The sequence below is a fragment of the Cebidichthys violaceus genome, unplaced genomic scaffold (assembly GCF_023349555.1).
Source record: "Cebidichthys violaceus isolate CVI_PGR_0920_01 unplaced genomic scaffold, fCebVio1.0.p SCAF_16, whole genome shotgun sequence".
Lineage (NCBI taxonomy): Eukaryota > Metazoa > Chordata > Actinopteri > Perciformes > Stichaeidae > Cebidichthys > Cebidichthys violaceus.
The window spans coordinates 3731732-3745348 of NW_027176329.1; the positions used below are offsets into that span (position 1 = coordinate 3731732).

Below are 13617 nucleotides of genomic sequence, written 5' to 3' on the forward strand. Positions count from 1 at the left end.
TATGTGAGCGAGATAGAGCAATACCTAGGGAAATCATTTCTAAAACGATGCTGAAACGCCGTGTGGATGGAGATCGTTTTCGTTTTAAAACCTCGGGTTTTGAACAGAACATATTAGTATGGATGTAGCCTTAGTTTGTAAAAATGTTTTGCCTATGGCAAGAAACAAAGAACTTTTGGACACTGTTTGAATTGTGCCATGTATTTACATATAAGATGTTTGTCAATTTAAAAGATCATTTTGCACGTCAAGAAAGTTCTTTTGCTTCGCGGTTGATAAAAAGAGTCGCTGGATAAAACACATCAGGTAAGATAACGTTACATTTGTGCATGGATTTAGCTAAGTTAGCTAGCTAGCTAGCAAGCAAAGCTAAATGACACTACAACAAATCTATAAAATTCTCTTCTAAATTGACAAATAACATAAGTGTAATTCATAGCACATTTCAAACGTGTGAAAACATATATGTACATATTTATTCCAAAATATGGTCCCTTGGGGGACACCAGAAGCTGCGGGACTTTGCCTCTCTATTATTGATTAACTCGGTTACGTCACTGTCTCTTAACTTTTAGTTTCTTTTAACTTGTCTTGTTCTGTGTTTTCTGTCTGTAACTATGTGTTTTTTATGTTGCTTCCTGTCTGGGTCAGGTCTCCCTTGAAAAAGAGATTTATAATCTCAATGGGACTCTCCTGGTTAAATAAAGGTTTAAATAAAACATTTTTTTTTTTCCTTTTCCTTGTTCATTTCATTCTCCTTGGATTGCAAATGTTATGGGTTATTATTGTAAACATTTTTGTCCTCTAAGATGCCAAGAAGGAGGTTGTTTGTTTTGTTGTATTTTTAAATGTGGCACTGCACTAAAATAAGAACTCATCAAATTCAATGTACTGTAGTTGCAAATCATTGACATATCCTAGACTGGGACAGTACCCGTATTTCCAATAGCAGTGAAGGCAGCATTACGACGCGCTGCGTGACGTGAGGCGTGTTTGGCCGGGCAAGGACACGCAGGGCTGGAATGACATTTGTGTAAGTGAGCTCGCGTTAACGCTGAACAGCTTGTTACTCGCCTTATCCTCCGGTACAAACCGTGACCTGGAGAACCATTGCATCTAGACCGACTCCAGCGGGTTTTAGGATCTATAAGGTAACATTACAGGGACGTTTGCCAAGCCGGTGGTTAGCTTGCTACTAGCTGGTAGCTAGTTAGCCGTGTAAGCTAGCAGCTATCATTGCCTGTCAAGTGAGGCAGCCAGCGCTAGGTAACAGCTCTGAAGGTAATGTCAACGTTTAAGGGAAGATATCTTGATGTCCCAGCTGTTTGTTAAGAAAACCGTGTCCCACACATGTGTCTATAATGGCTTCTGATAATAGTTATCAGAAGCCATTTAAAATACAGCTGTTTCCAATTTCACATAAATGTTGATTGGCATTTCAAAAATGATCAAGCTAATGTGATGAATCGTAGCCTAATCGTAGCCTAATCATTGTCACAAAATCAGTGCAATTGAATCACACAGAAGTTCCAATAACGTTGACGTTTTCTCCTCTTCTGTCACTGAAAAGTCCTTCTTGATTCACACCGTTATCATTCCGAGTGTTGCCAGGACTCTGAATAGCAGCGCCAGGTGATCAGGAAACATTTAGAAATGTCATCTGTTGCATGTCACACATGTTAGTGCTGCAACTTTAGTTATTGCTCACCGTGTGGGTATTTTAGATTGTTTATTTTGTCAAACGTCTGCCACGCGACATGCCCTTCACAACTTACCAAATCAGTCTTCATAAGTAAGACGATTCACTCATGTGTACTCATTTTCACTTGTGCACATTACAAGGAGACGCACTTCTTTTGTAGTCTGTTCCTGTCTGCTCAGTCAGTCTGTCTGTCTGTCACTCTGGAGTCTGATTAGAAACGTGTGGTCTGCTGCAGGTCATGTGCTCTTGGCACAGTCTCTGAAAACCTTAGTAGAAGACCCAGGTCAAAATCTATCTATCTATATATATATATATATATATATATATATATATATATATATATATAAATAGTTGTGAAAAAAGACCATCACAATTTACCACACAGTATGTCAAAGTGATCAGCTATCGATCAACCGTTGCAGCTCTACATCTAAACAAATCCTCTCATGTGAGACGTTGGGCCCAGCAGCTGTTTGACATTTTTGCTTGATAAAATTACTGATTATCAGTTATCGAAATGATCAGAATTATCATTCCAGCATCACAATGTATATGTCCCATGAATTTGATTGTTGGTGAATATTTTCAGCACGTAAGAAATACTTTGTTGGGCAGCGTTTGAACAGAACCCCTTGGTGTCGGGCCTCGAATCACTCACGAGCTCTTCCCTCTTGTCCCTGTGGTCTCAGGTCTGAAGAGGTAGAGATCCCGCTGCTGTAGTTGGGGAGTCGTCCAGTCACGAGGGGTTGGTGCTCTGCGTCTTTGGTATCTTCAGTGCTGTGGGCGATGGTCAGCTGGTAACTGGGGTTGCCTCTGCCCCCTGTGGTGAATGGCTGTAAGCAGAGGGGGCGTCGCCTTCTGGGTGGGTTGTATCCGCAGCCATGGCAGAAGGCGAGCCGTCGGAAAACAGAGCTGGAGTCTCAGTCAGGTAATCTGCATCATTCTAAGATCCTCTTTATTTGCGTACATAATTAAGTATGATCATGTGCCTCTGGGTTTTGTTGGGACGTTGTCTGTTATCTAGTTCTACAACTTTCTCTTATGCTAATAGCACCGTGCCAGAATGCATTTTGGATAACTTCTAGATTAATGGCTAGTTTGCTGCCTTATAATATGCCACAATTTCTGTAGTTTCTAGAAAAACCACAGGCTATGGGGCAGACTGTCCGTCTCTACTTTACACTTGAGACATGAAGGAGAAAAGTCTGTATCAAACGTATGAAGAAGAGGATATGTGAGCTTGGTTTAACATTTTGAATTGAAAAGCTTTTATTCTCTTACAGCTTCTTAGGGGAGGTTCTTGCAGTCTCCTGTTAGTCATTTGTAATATCTACATGTGTAAGTTGTTTTCACATGTTTCCTTTAACATGTTTGTTAAGGGGGAGTTTTGACATGGAGCCGTCCACATCACACCGTACAGATGTAGAGTCTTTGTGCACCCGGTCGGCCGTAAGGCGAAGATGAGCATAAACTGATACTTTCAGATGTCAGGAAGGTGAAGAAAAAGCCATTTTGAGCCGTGGCTTCTTCTGAGCCCGTATGAAGCCGTTCGAGTTGTTGATGGTTTTGTGTGAGAGGAGGATTTTGTATCATTTGATATAATTACCTAGGAAGAATGCTCATTTTCAGCATAGCAGCATGACCCGTTCCACCTTTTACAAGTCCAATCGAATGGGTTCCAACGGAGGAATTTCTTTTGTACGTTTGCTCTAAAGCAGGTGTTCTATATATTCCCATTTACAAAGCCTGTTGGGGACCGTTTCACAGTAAAGGGAGTCTGAATCTGCCCAGAGGCATTTCTTCTCACTTGTCTGAGTTTACTCTTTACCCTGTCAATAAGGGTAGACGAGTTAGTCTGCTGTGGTTAGGCCATGTATGTTAGTGTTTTCTCTCTTTGAAATTTCAAATCTAATTTCCCTCCTTCAGGATTTAAGGGTGAAATCTCCACTGGCTAGTCTGAGTAAGCGGGTTCTCGAGCTTAAATTGGTGCTTTCTATATATATATATATATATATATATACCTACATTTTTGTGTGCGTTGTGTTCACACACTTGGCCAATAAATGTGATTCTGATTTCTTCAAATGTGAGACTATCGTAATAAAAGGTATCAACACACTATGTGAGCGAGTGTTGTTCTGTTAAGTACAATGCTACCGTGTCCTTATTGCTCCTTCAGGCAGTCGACTGGCAGTGGACCCGTCAGACCCGCCCCCTGAGCAGTGCATCATGGGCCCTGGTGCCCCCCAACGGCCTGAGGTATCGGAGCACGAAGCAGTCGGTCCTGTCCCATCCGTTCCACCACGCTAGCCAGCCTCAAGCGGGAGCTTTCTATGAGGAAGACTGGGAGTCTCTCAGCGTGTGTGTGCTTGTGCGACAGGGCGAGTCGGACGGCCTCCACACGCTGCTGGAGATCCCTCTGTCGGCTCGCAATAAACTCGGAGAGCTCCTCTCGCCGCCGGGGCCTCGCAAGTCCCCCGACTTCTCCTTCCTGTTGACCACGGTGGAAGGCAGCAGAGAGGATGACATCAGCATTGACAGCTTCAAGAGAGAACACGGCTGCTTCAGAAGCCTGTTTGAAGCGGAGAGGTGTCCCGCGCCCTTCATGTATGGCTCCCAGTTTTATTGTTTTCATTGCCCGGCCACAGAGCCGGTACCTGGCAGCGGGCTGAAATCCAGGCAGGATATTGAACTAGACAACGGGCCTGTGGAGCTGCCTCTGCTGCCATCTACCTCTCTGTGCAGCCATGCAGAGAGAGCGGAGGGGGGTCATACTGAGGGAGGTAGTGAGGAAGAGGAGAGACTGGCCGTGATGTATGAAAGACTGAGGATAGAGGTAAGAATGCACACTGTACCATGAAGTATACTTAACAAAGCCATGGTATTCTATTGTAACGTAACAGGTGTCATCATTTAAAGGATTTTATCAATTCAATAACGTCAATCTTTTTTTTCCTGTGTTTTTCTATATCTATTTTTCTGTTGGGAGCAGTGCGTGAATGTTGTCTGAGATTATAAGGACAAAAATTAAATTTGTATTTTTCATCCTACAAATATTTCGTTTTCACTAAGAGTGGCCGTAATACTGTTGTAGGGTTGTAAGAATCACTTTACTGTGAAAGTTCCTCCGTAAACGGAGCGCTACAGCTGAGCTGAAGCTCGTGTCTCTGCACAGACGGGGATCAGGCTGTGAGGGGTGCAGACATGAACAGGAGGCGGGGCAACAGGCATCACTCCTCAGCCGATCTGTTGATTTCAACAAGAACAAAATACATACTTGCTGTAAATGTGAAGCATTAAGGGAATAATGCTGAACATGTTGCATAATAAAGTCATTTAATTAAGCATTTTACAACCATTAGATGCGTCATGAATCGGCATAAAAAAATATTTAATGTTATCAAAACGGCACTGTCGGTTGGAATTGATCTGTGAATAGATGTGGGTGATATTTACAGTATCGTTCTAGTGTCGTTAAATCTATATCAATACCTTTTTATCAATACTAGTATTGTTTATCGGTTCGGTTTCTTATCGATACTCTTATCGATTCTTTTTGATTATTTTGTGAGAAAAAATAAATAAATAGACAATTCATTAAAAAATAATCAACATTCCTTTATTATTCATATGTAAACAAATCGTCTAGGTTCATGTGTGCAGCCTCAGCCCGACATCCACTAAAGGTTCCAAATCCTTAAAACACATTCACAGCTTAGTGACGATCTTCCATTGATGATCCTGCTCTTGTGATCAGACTCCGTATGACATCACTACCGTATGACATCACTACCGTATGACATCACTGACGGCTGCTCCACAAACACATTGATGTTCTGCTTGTTGGTCACATGTTGTGATAAACTCACTTGTGAGGGTTTCATTGTGTTTGAGACGACCAGAGTTCTCAAATGTTTTCTTCTCTCGTGTGTGTGTGTGTGTGTGTGTGTGTGTGTGTGTGTGTGTGTGTGTGTGTGTGTGTGTGTGTGTGTGTGTGTGTGTGTGTGTGTGTGTGTGTGATGACTCCGCCCCTCATGCCAAGACACAGAGAGAGGACGTCTCACTCCGTAACTTCTAAAGTATCGATGGCAGAACCGTTAAGTCTGAACCTTATCGGTACTCTGGGTTTTTACTACCGTCTTATCAGTTTCCGTGAAGAACCGGGTAACGGGTCTATCCCTATCTGTGACATATTTTTATTATTTAATAATGGTATTTAATATCATAAATATGTAACAATTATTTGTAAATGTTCAATCACAAGCTGTTGGCGGTCATGTCTTGGTCTGGGTTCTGTATTTGGTGTTCTATCACTGGCTCCTTTTCAGCTTTCTTTTTCAGCAAGCATTTCCATCTTTCTGTCCTTATGTTGTCTCGCTGCGCAGCGATTGGCTCAGGTGTCGTTGAGAGTATTACTAGTCGCCACACCCGTGGATCTATAGTCTAGTACACCCAGCCCTTTAGTGTGTAGCACAAATACATGGGACAAAAAAGACTTCTTTTGGAGATGCCCAGGCAGTCGGTGCGCTACACTGTATGTCCTCAGCACAGCTACAGAAGGGAAAAGCTGTCATCTTTACGTGCCGGAGGGTAAAAAGCCTCTGCTTCTCAGCTGTGATAAAGTACAAGAAGAGCCGAATGAATGCCTCTCTGTAGTAAAACACATTCTACACCAGTTATAAGCTCTTGGGATCGCTTTAGACTGAAGTTGTACTTGCAGTACCAAAGTGGGAACGCGTTGTAAAACTATACCTTCAATGTTGTTTTGCAGCTTCCAAGTTTCTTTATGAAGAACCATGATTACACCATGTACTCCAATGACATGGAATTCATCAACGGGCTCATCAATACCAGGACCAGGTACCTGATTACAGACACCGGTATGCTCTGATCAAACACTGTTTGCAGTCTGCACACTGTGTGACCCGGGTGTGTGTGTGTGTGTGTGTGTGTGTGTGTGTGTGTGTGTGTGTGTGTGTGTGTGTGTGTGTGTGTGTGTGTGTGTGTGTGTGTGTGTGTGTGTGTGTGTGTGTGTGTGTGTGTGTGTGTGTGTGTGTGTTGGTCAGAGGCCGTACGGTGTACCAGCTCACCCTCTCGCTGTGGCGCCTCCTGTGTCTGTGTTACTACGCCAAGGCTCGGCTGGAGGTGCTGAAGCTCACTAAGCACATGGAGGACGGGACCATTAAGGCTCGCTGGAGGATCCGGGGCCTTCCCTTCTACTCCCTGCTGCTGCGCTTCTACCGCAAAGACAAGTCCCACCTGTACAGGTAGCGCACCGTGCATCCAGCCTGGAGCTGCTGCTGTTACACAGCTGCTACTAGGTTAAATCGAACACTGCTTTAAAAGCCTTCTTTTCAGTCGTTACATTGGTTTACAATCTAATTTGATCCGTGTTTCATCTTTTATAGGTCATATGATGCATTCTCTACTTTTTACATTGGACAGGATGGACTCATTCACTGTCATACAGTTGAAAAGGTAAGCAGGTGTGTAATGTTTTGAGCAGCAGGATTCAGAGCGTTATTATAGCAGCACGCTGTCCTTCTAGAGCTATAGAGGAGGAGAGTCTAGCTGGTGTTACTTTTAGCAGGCGGAGACGACCCCTGCTGTGTGCCTGTTCATTCAGAGTGAATTAATACTGAACTTTTGTTAGTTTTTTATAAGAAGAAGTACCTTGAACTGCGTCGTTCAGGCAGACGAGCGTCATCATTGTCTTACGTGTGTGTGTCCTACAGCAGAGCGGAGAGCACAGTGAAGACGCCGACGCCAAGAACGTTACATTGATCTGTTTAACATCTTCTGTTTGTATGACCGCATAATATTCCAAACGTCCATGGGAAGAGCGCTTCTGTCGACGAAGCTGTTCATTTTGTGTTTCCGTTGATAAAGTCGAACAGAAGATGAGCTGGACGGCTGAGCTTGCGGTTTTGACTGAGCTCTTGTTGCAGGTGATGCCGGATCAGCCCCCTGTCCTGCCCACAGTGACCTCTCTGCTGGCGGGGGCTCTGGTGGCCCTGGGGGTGCAGGAGCCTCGCCCCGCTCTCAACCTGCTGCCCCTCCTCCTGTCGTCTCTGCGCCAGAGCAGAAACTGACCCCGGGATCACCGTTAGAGGAACAATGGCCAGTGTGTTTAAGGTCCATGTGACTCCCAACATTCTCAGCGTAGGAACACATTAAAGTGGAGGGTTAGGCTCTCCATCCTAAAACCTCAGTGTTGCCCCTGATTTAAATACAAAGTCAAGACTTAGCACTGCTTTTGCCTTTTTTCAAATTTGAATTGAACTTTTATTTCAAATGTGGTTAAGCTGAAGATAGAACTGGGTTTTGGGATCCAGGAGGTACATCGCTGTCGTCTCTGCCAGTCAGCCAGCCAGCTGTGATGACACGCGCGAGTTTAAAAGCGACTTCTACACAGCAACCAGGGCTCTCATTTATAAGCGTACGACGTTGTGATCTATCAAAAGCAACTTGACGGGAGAACATGATCGCCTGTACGGGAACTCTGACCCGTGCGTACGAACGTTTAGAGACGCAGAAGGTGAGGTGGTGAACTGAAGCCAGACTAGAAATGACATGTGAGAGACATCGTTACACGTCTAATGATGCCTCTCGCATGTCATTTCACTTCATATCACACGTTACGTTGCACTTACATATGCATTCTCTTTATCATAAACAGTCAAAGCAGCAGTTATTTGTGCTTGTACTAGTGTAGATGACTGTTAAAGATATAAACCAACTCAAACTTCAAATCAAATTTCGCCTAATATTAATCAGAGCAGTGTCTGCACCCCGGAGCGCAGACGAGAGATCGAACCACCGACACTCGTGGTCAGCTGATCGTCATCTGGAACATAACGTCAACTAGTGATGAAGAACTGCAGAACACAGCGTCAATAGTTTTCAATAATCTTCTATTACTGTGCATAAATCACCAAGTATAATCTTAGAGTGTTATTAAAGTAGCTGCAGTGAACACAACTTTATTTATTCATTTATGGTTTATTCCATAGTGCCACATTCAGCATACTGTACAGTACACAAACTGTAAACAGCTGTCTGATGTATCGGAGCTCCCTGGAGCAGAGGAGTCACCATGGTGATGTCACACACCTTCAGTCAGCTCACCTTCATCTTCATCACCTGCACATAAGGATTGTGTAAAAGTGTGTAAATAAAGCCAGAGACGGCTCTCGTACGGTCACTCCATATCACATCATCAGTCCTAATCATAATGCCATAAGTAAATACATAAATAAATTATGTTTACCTATCAAACATTTGTATTTTTAAAATGAGTGGTGGGTACCACTGATTGTTGTCTGTAAACATAAATACGGTGAGACTCGTGATGTGTTATGCTGCACGATAGATACTCTGGCACTGTTAGGACTGAATGGAAGAACTGGAAGTGTTCTTCCTCTCGGTAGTCTACATGATTCACCGTAAAGACCCTCTGATCAGCAGCTCAGCAGCAGGCATCAACATTCATAAGGTGCTTTGCATCGACCATTTATGGTTGAATGTGGGCGTGTACAGGAGGCTGAACCAGCTGCACACGTTTACGGGTTGATTGGGGATTTATAAAAATAAATTGTACAGAGGCAGGTTTACGCATTGGCTTTATAGATCTGAATATTTTATAAATGAGACCCCTGGACTTTTTAAAACCTGTAGAGCATTTTTATCGGATGCAACAATTTGAGAATTGAGGATGTAAACCTTAACTTTTTTTCATATTTAACCTGAATACAACACTCAACATTGCAGATGTTGTCGACCATCAAAACATCCTTCATAGAGTCAGAACGCAACGTGTCATTCTCTGAAAAACAATCTGCACTGTAATAAGTAACGAAGGGCTGAAACGCTAACAAAATGCCGTCAGCATTTGATTTCAGCATGCCAAAGGATTATTGCAGCAACATATTTCTAATAGTGGTGCAGTTGATAGTTAAAGTTAGCTGTTAGCAAGCTGATGTTAGCTATGTGTTAGCATACTAGTGTAGTTAGCTAAGACACTTTCAAACTAATAATAATACTACATAGCTTTCTGATGTATCCACAACATTATAACTCAAGTTTAAAGGTATACCATGCAGCCTCTTCCTGAATTTAGTTTGAGACTCGCACAGAAATAATCCCTCTCTGATAACCCACGTGAGACTGTGCTGTATATTCGTATAAAACTACAGTTTGAAATTTAGGTGTGAAAGAAGACACATTTAGGTGTGAAAGAAGAATAAATACATTTAATAAAAATGTTAGACATTTATTAACATTTAACAGACACTAAAAGATTCTAATTATCCATCTAACTGCAGAAGAGTTACTGAAGTTTCAGGCATAATATCCACAAGCTAACAGGCTAACGAAGAAACAAGCTAAGGAACTAGCAGCAGCGAGTCTGCTTAAACATAATATATGTATCTGCAGAGACCCTGCCCTCGGCCTGTATTGTCTCTTGTCTTCATATTTTGCTCTGTTTGGGACATTTCTTGGCATCAGCAAAGAGCCTTTGTGCTGCATAGGTGTGTAACTCCCGGCCAAACGCGGCGCACAGGGGAGGCTGGGACTTCATCAGAACGTAGCAACCAGGTCCATTCTCCGTCTATCTCCTCTGTTCTCTCTGTGTCTGAAGTTGTATTTACTGATTTTTGGTTACCAACACCAACAACAAACAGAATCCAGCTCATTGAACCACCACTGAAGAGGGAGCGACTTTGAATGGCTTGCTTACAAAGCCAAGCCTTCGAGGGAGGCCGCTGCAGTTCTGGGGGTTCTGGTTGCGGATATTCAGACCAAGACTTCCATTTGTGCTGTGCTCAGTCAGGTCAGCATCTTGAGACTAGAGTTTGAGTTGAGAGACGAGAGGAATGACCGGATTGTGTACAAGCTCATTTTAAACCAATAAATAGCTCGATCATCGTCAGACAGTGGGTTCCCAGATTACATTTTTGGGTATTGCTGTCAACACGGACCTGCATTCAACCAAAGCCTGCTTAAACGTGATTGGTCATCAATACTACTCTGACAATGACCCTCTAAAACGTAATTGTTCACGTTGCTTGTGTTACATTTTAAACAGCGGAAATGGCATCCCAAAATATTGATGAGGAATTTTTACGGTGTAGATTTTACAGCGTACTGGCTGACTCCAATGTTCAGCTCCAGGCAGCAGCAGGGAGGATATGGCCGACGGGGACCCTCCAGAATGTGAACACCAGCTGGTGGTGCTTTTGCTCAAACTGCAACAGAAATGGAATCATTCTACTGTAATGAATGTCGGCCCAGAGAGAGCGAGTCTTGTGTGCATCACTATGCAAGTTTTCCTCACTCAGTCGAAGGTATGCTGGAGACTACCGAAGATCAACTGGAATAGACAACCAAGACCAGCGGGGTGATTTTGGGTTTGTCATTGTGACGAATCGTTTTGGTTTTATTTTGTTTCTGTCCAGTTGGAATAAAGTGTGTTACGATGAGAAAAGTCAATTAAGCCTGTCCTAGTAAGGTAAAAAAAAAGAGGAATTGGTTAACATATAAGAATATATCCGTCATTGACGTTTTTTTGTGTTTATAAGAAGCAAAATTGCTGCTCACCCGCAATGCATCCTGGTACATGTAGGCACAACAGGCACGGCTCTGCAGCAGGAGTGATCATCTTTCTTGGTTAATGTAACATGGACTGAGGAATTTATTTCTTCAGTGGACTACATTAACCATCAGGACATATTGGACATCCACATAAAAGGTATCAACGTTACCTTAAAAAAAACACAACTATCTTACATAGTGGAGGGTGGAGTCTCACAGCTGATCTGAAGTCTGCTGGTAAGACAGCTGATGCTTCTGTATCTCTTTCCAGAGGGCAGCAGGTGAACAGGTTGTAGCTGTGGTGTGTTTAGTCTTTAATATCCTTCAGCTCTTCTCGCTGACGTCATTGATGTTAACGGTACCAGCGATGCTCTGGGGGGTTGTAATCCCCCGCTGTAGAGCCTCCTGTCCTGGTGGCACACATCCCATACCAGTTGGTAATGCTTGCAGTCAGGGACCTTTCTATTGCTCCTCTGGAAAAGTTACATACAGTCGTTCATGAGCTTCATTCACGAGGATGGAGATGAGTGATGACTGTCAGGTTGTTTGTGATGCTGATTACCAGGAACTAAACGCTGTTAACTTGCTCCACCTCAGCTCCATTGATGTAGACAGGAAGTTTGTCATAGCTTGGATTTTTCTAAAGTCAGTCAGCTCCTTGCTTTTACTGACGTTGAGCAGCAGGTTGTTCTCTGAGCTCCACTCTGAAGGTTTGTTGATTTCCTCTCTCTATGAAGTCCCATTGTTCGTGTCCTCTGCAAACTTCACAACAGAGTTCTCTTCATGTTCGGGGTAGCAGTCGTGGGTGTACAGCGTGAACAGGAGGGGGCTGAGCACACAGCCCTGGGGGGCTCCGGTGTTCAACAGTGGAGGAGGTGTTGCTGCCAGTCCAAACTGCCTTAGGTCTGTTTGTGAGGAAGTCTTATGCTACATCCACACTACTCCGTTTTCAAAAAGCATTACTTTTGCTGCGTTTAAGCCTCGCGTCCACACTGCTCCGGTGTTTTAGAACCCCTAACACTGAGACGTTTGAAAACCCTTTGAAACTCCAGGGTTGTGTTTCAGTCTGGACGGGCAGAAACTGAAACTTGATTCGTCACGCCCCTATCATGTGACCCTTTTCCGGAAGAAAACAACATCAGCCTCAACCACCAGTGGATAATGAATGATAATTCAACATGGATAACAAATAACAAGGGTGGCTGACCTTGTTGTCAATACGAGCAGCTGTTGTGTGGTTAAATTCTACATTTTCTAAACTGCGCAGGAGACGAGCTGTTATTCGAGCGCTTTGCGACCACTTGAACGGTCATGTGATATGCGTTTTCAGTATGGACAGAGATTATTTCTGAAATGGCGCTAAAACGCTCGTCTGGATGGAGGTCGTTTTTATTTTAAAACACCATTTCAAACAAAAAGGTAGTCGGGTGAATGTAGCCTAATAACCAGATTGCTCAGTTTTATGGGGGAGATTGTCCTGAACGCTAAACTGGAAACTCCGTGAAATCTCAGTACACTTCAATAAATATCTGGAAACATTTGAGGGGAGAAATAAAAATGCAGTGATTGACTATGCGGTGGCGACTCCTCGGCTCTGATTGGTTGTTTTCGGGGGGGGGGGGGGGGGTCTTTCCATGCCTTCGATTCACTGGATGAAGAGGAGCCTGATTTTCACAACCTCAGTCACTGCAAGTAACTCAATTGCCAATTAATGCATCTTCACGTCTTTGGTGTTAGTTTTAATGAAATGAAATACGTGTGAGTTGAACTCAGTAGCAGGGATGTGTGTATGAGGCTGATGTTATCCTGTACTCATCTTATCATGGGGTTAGTCCATCTCGCAGTACTCTGAAGCCCAGATGTAAATCCTCTAAAACGCCTCATAAATATATATATATATATATATATATATATATATGGTGCCATTTTAATAAACATCCAAAAGGGTTCAGTAATTGTCTTGAAACCGCTGCTCACTGTTGTTTTATCAAACATTACTCTAACAGGAGGACTCATAAGATCAGCGTTTCAGACACTGAACCCTTAAAGTATCAGGATGTTGCAATCCCATATATGTTGGTCATGTCGGTGTAAATCACACTGTAATGTTAGCAGAGTCCTTATGGAGCCTTTTTTGTTTGACATTTAACGCTTCCAAATTTGCCCTAAGAAAATGTTGTTGAATGAACACTTTTTTTCACAACAGAAAAATGCAGTGAAGATGTATGTCAGATATGGTTTTGTGCCATTTCATAAATGAAGCATCTATATTGAAGCCTTGTGGGTTTTGTTCTTGTATCTTTATAGACACTAGACATTCA

The 13617-nt window shown here is 43.1% G+C and overlaps 1 protein-coding gene across 2 annotated transcripts; it reads left to right on the forward strand.

The window, feature by feature from the left end:
- Positions 1-981: 981 nt before the first annotated feature.
- cunh6orf136 (chromosome unknown C6orf136 homolog) lies at positions 982-8906 on the forward strand. 2 transcript variants are annotated; one of them, XM_068710781.1, is made up of 7 exons: positions 982-1033; positions 2392-2630; positions 3882-4538; positions 6474-6562; positions 6769-6969; positions 7111-7180; positions 7651-8906. In XM_068710781.1, the coding sequence occupies exons 2-7, from the start codon at positions 2532-2534 to the stop codon at positions 7792-7794; spliced, it is 1260 nt and encodes a 419-aa protein (XP_068566882.1). In that variant the 5' UTR covers positions 982-1033; positions 2392-2531; the 3' UTR covers positions 7795-8906. The 2 variants fall into 2 exon arrangements, with proteins under 2 accessions (XP_068566882.1, XP_068566881.1); XM_068710780.1 differs by having other exon boundaries at positions 993-1151.
- The last annotated feature ends 4711 nt before the right edge of the window (positions 8907-13617 follow it).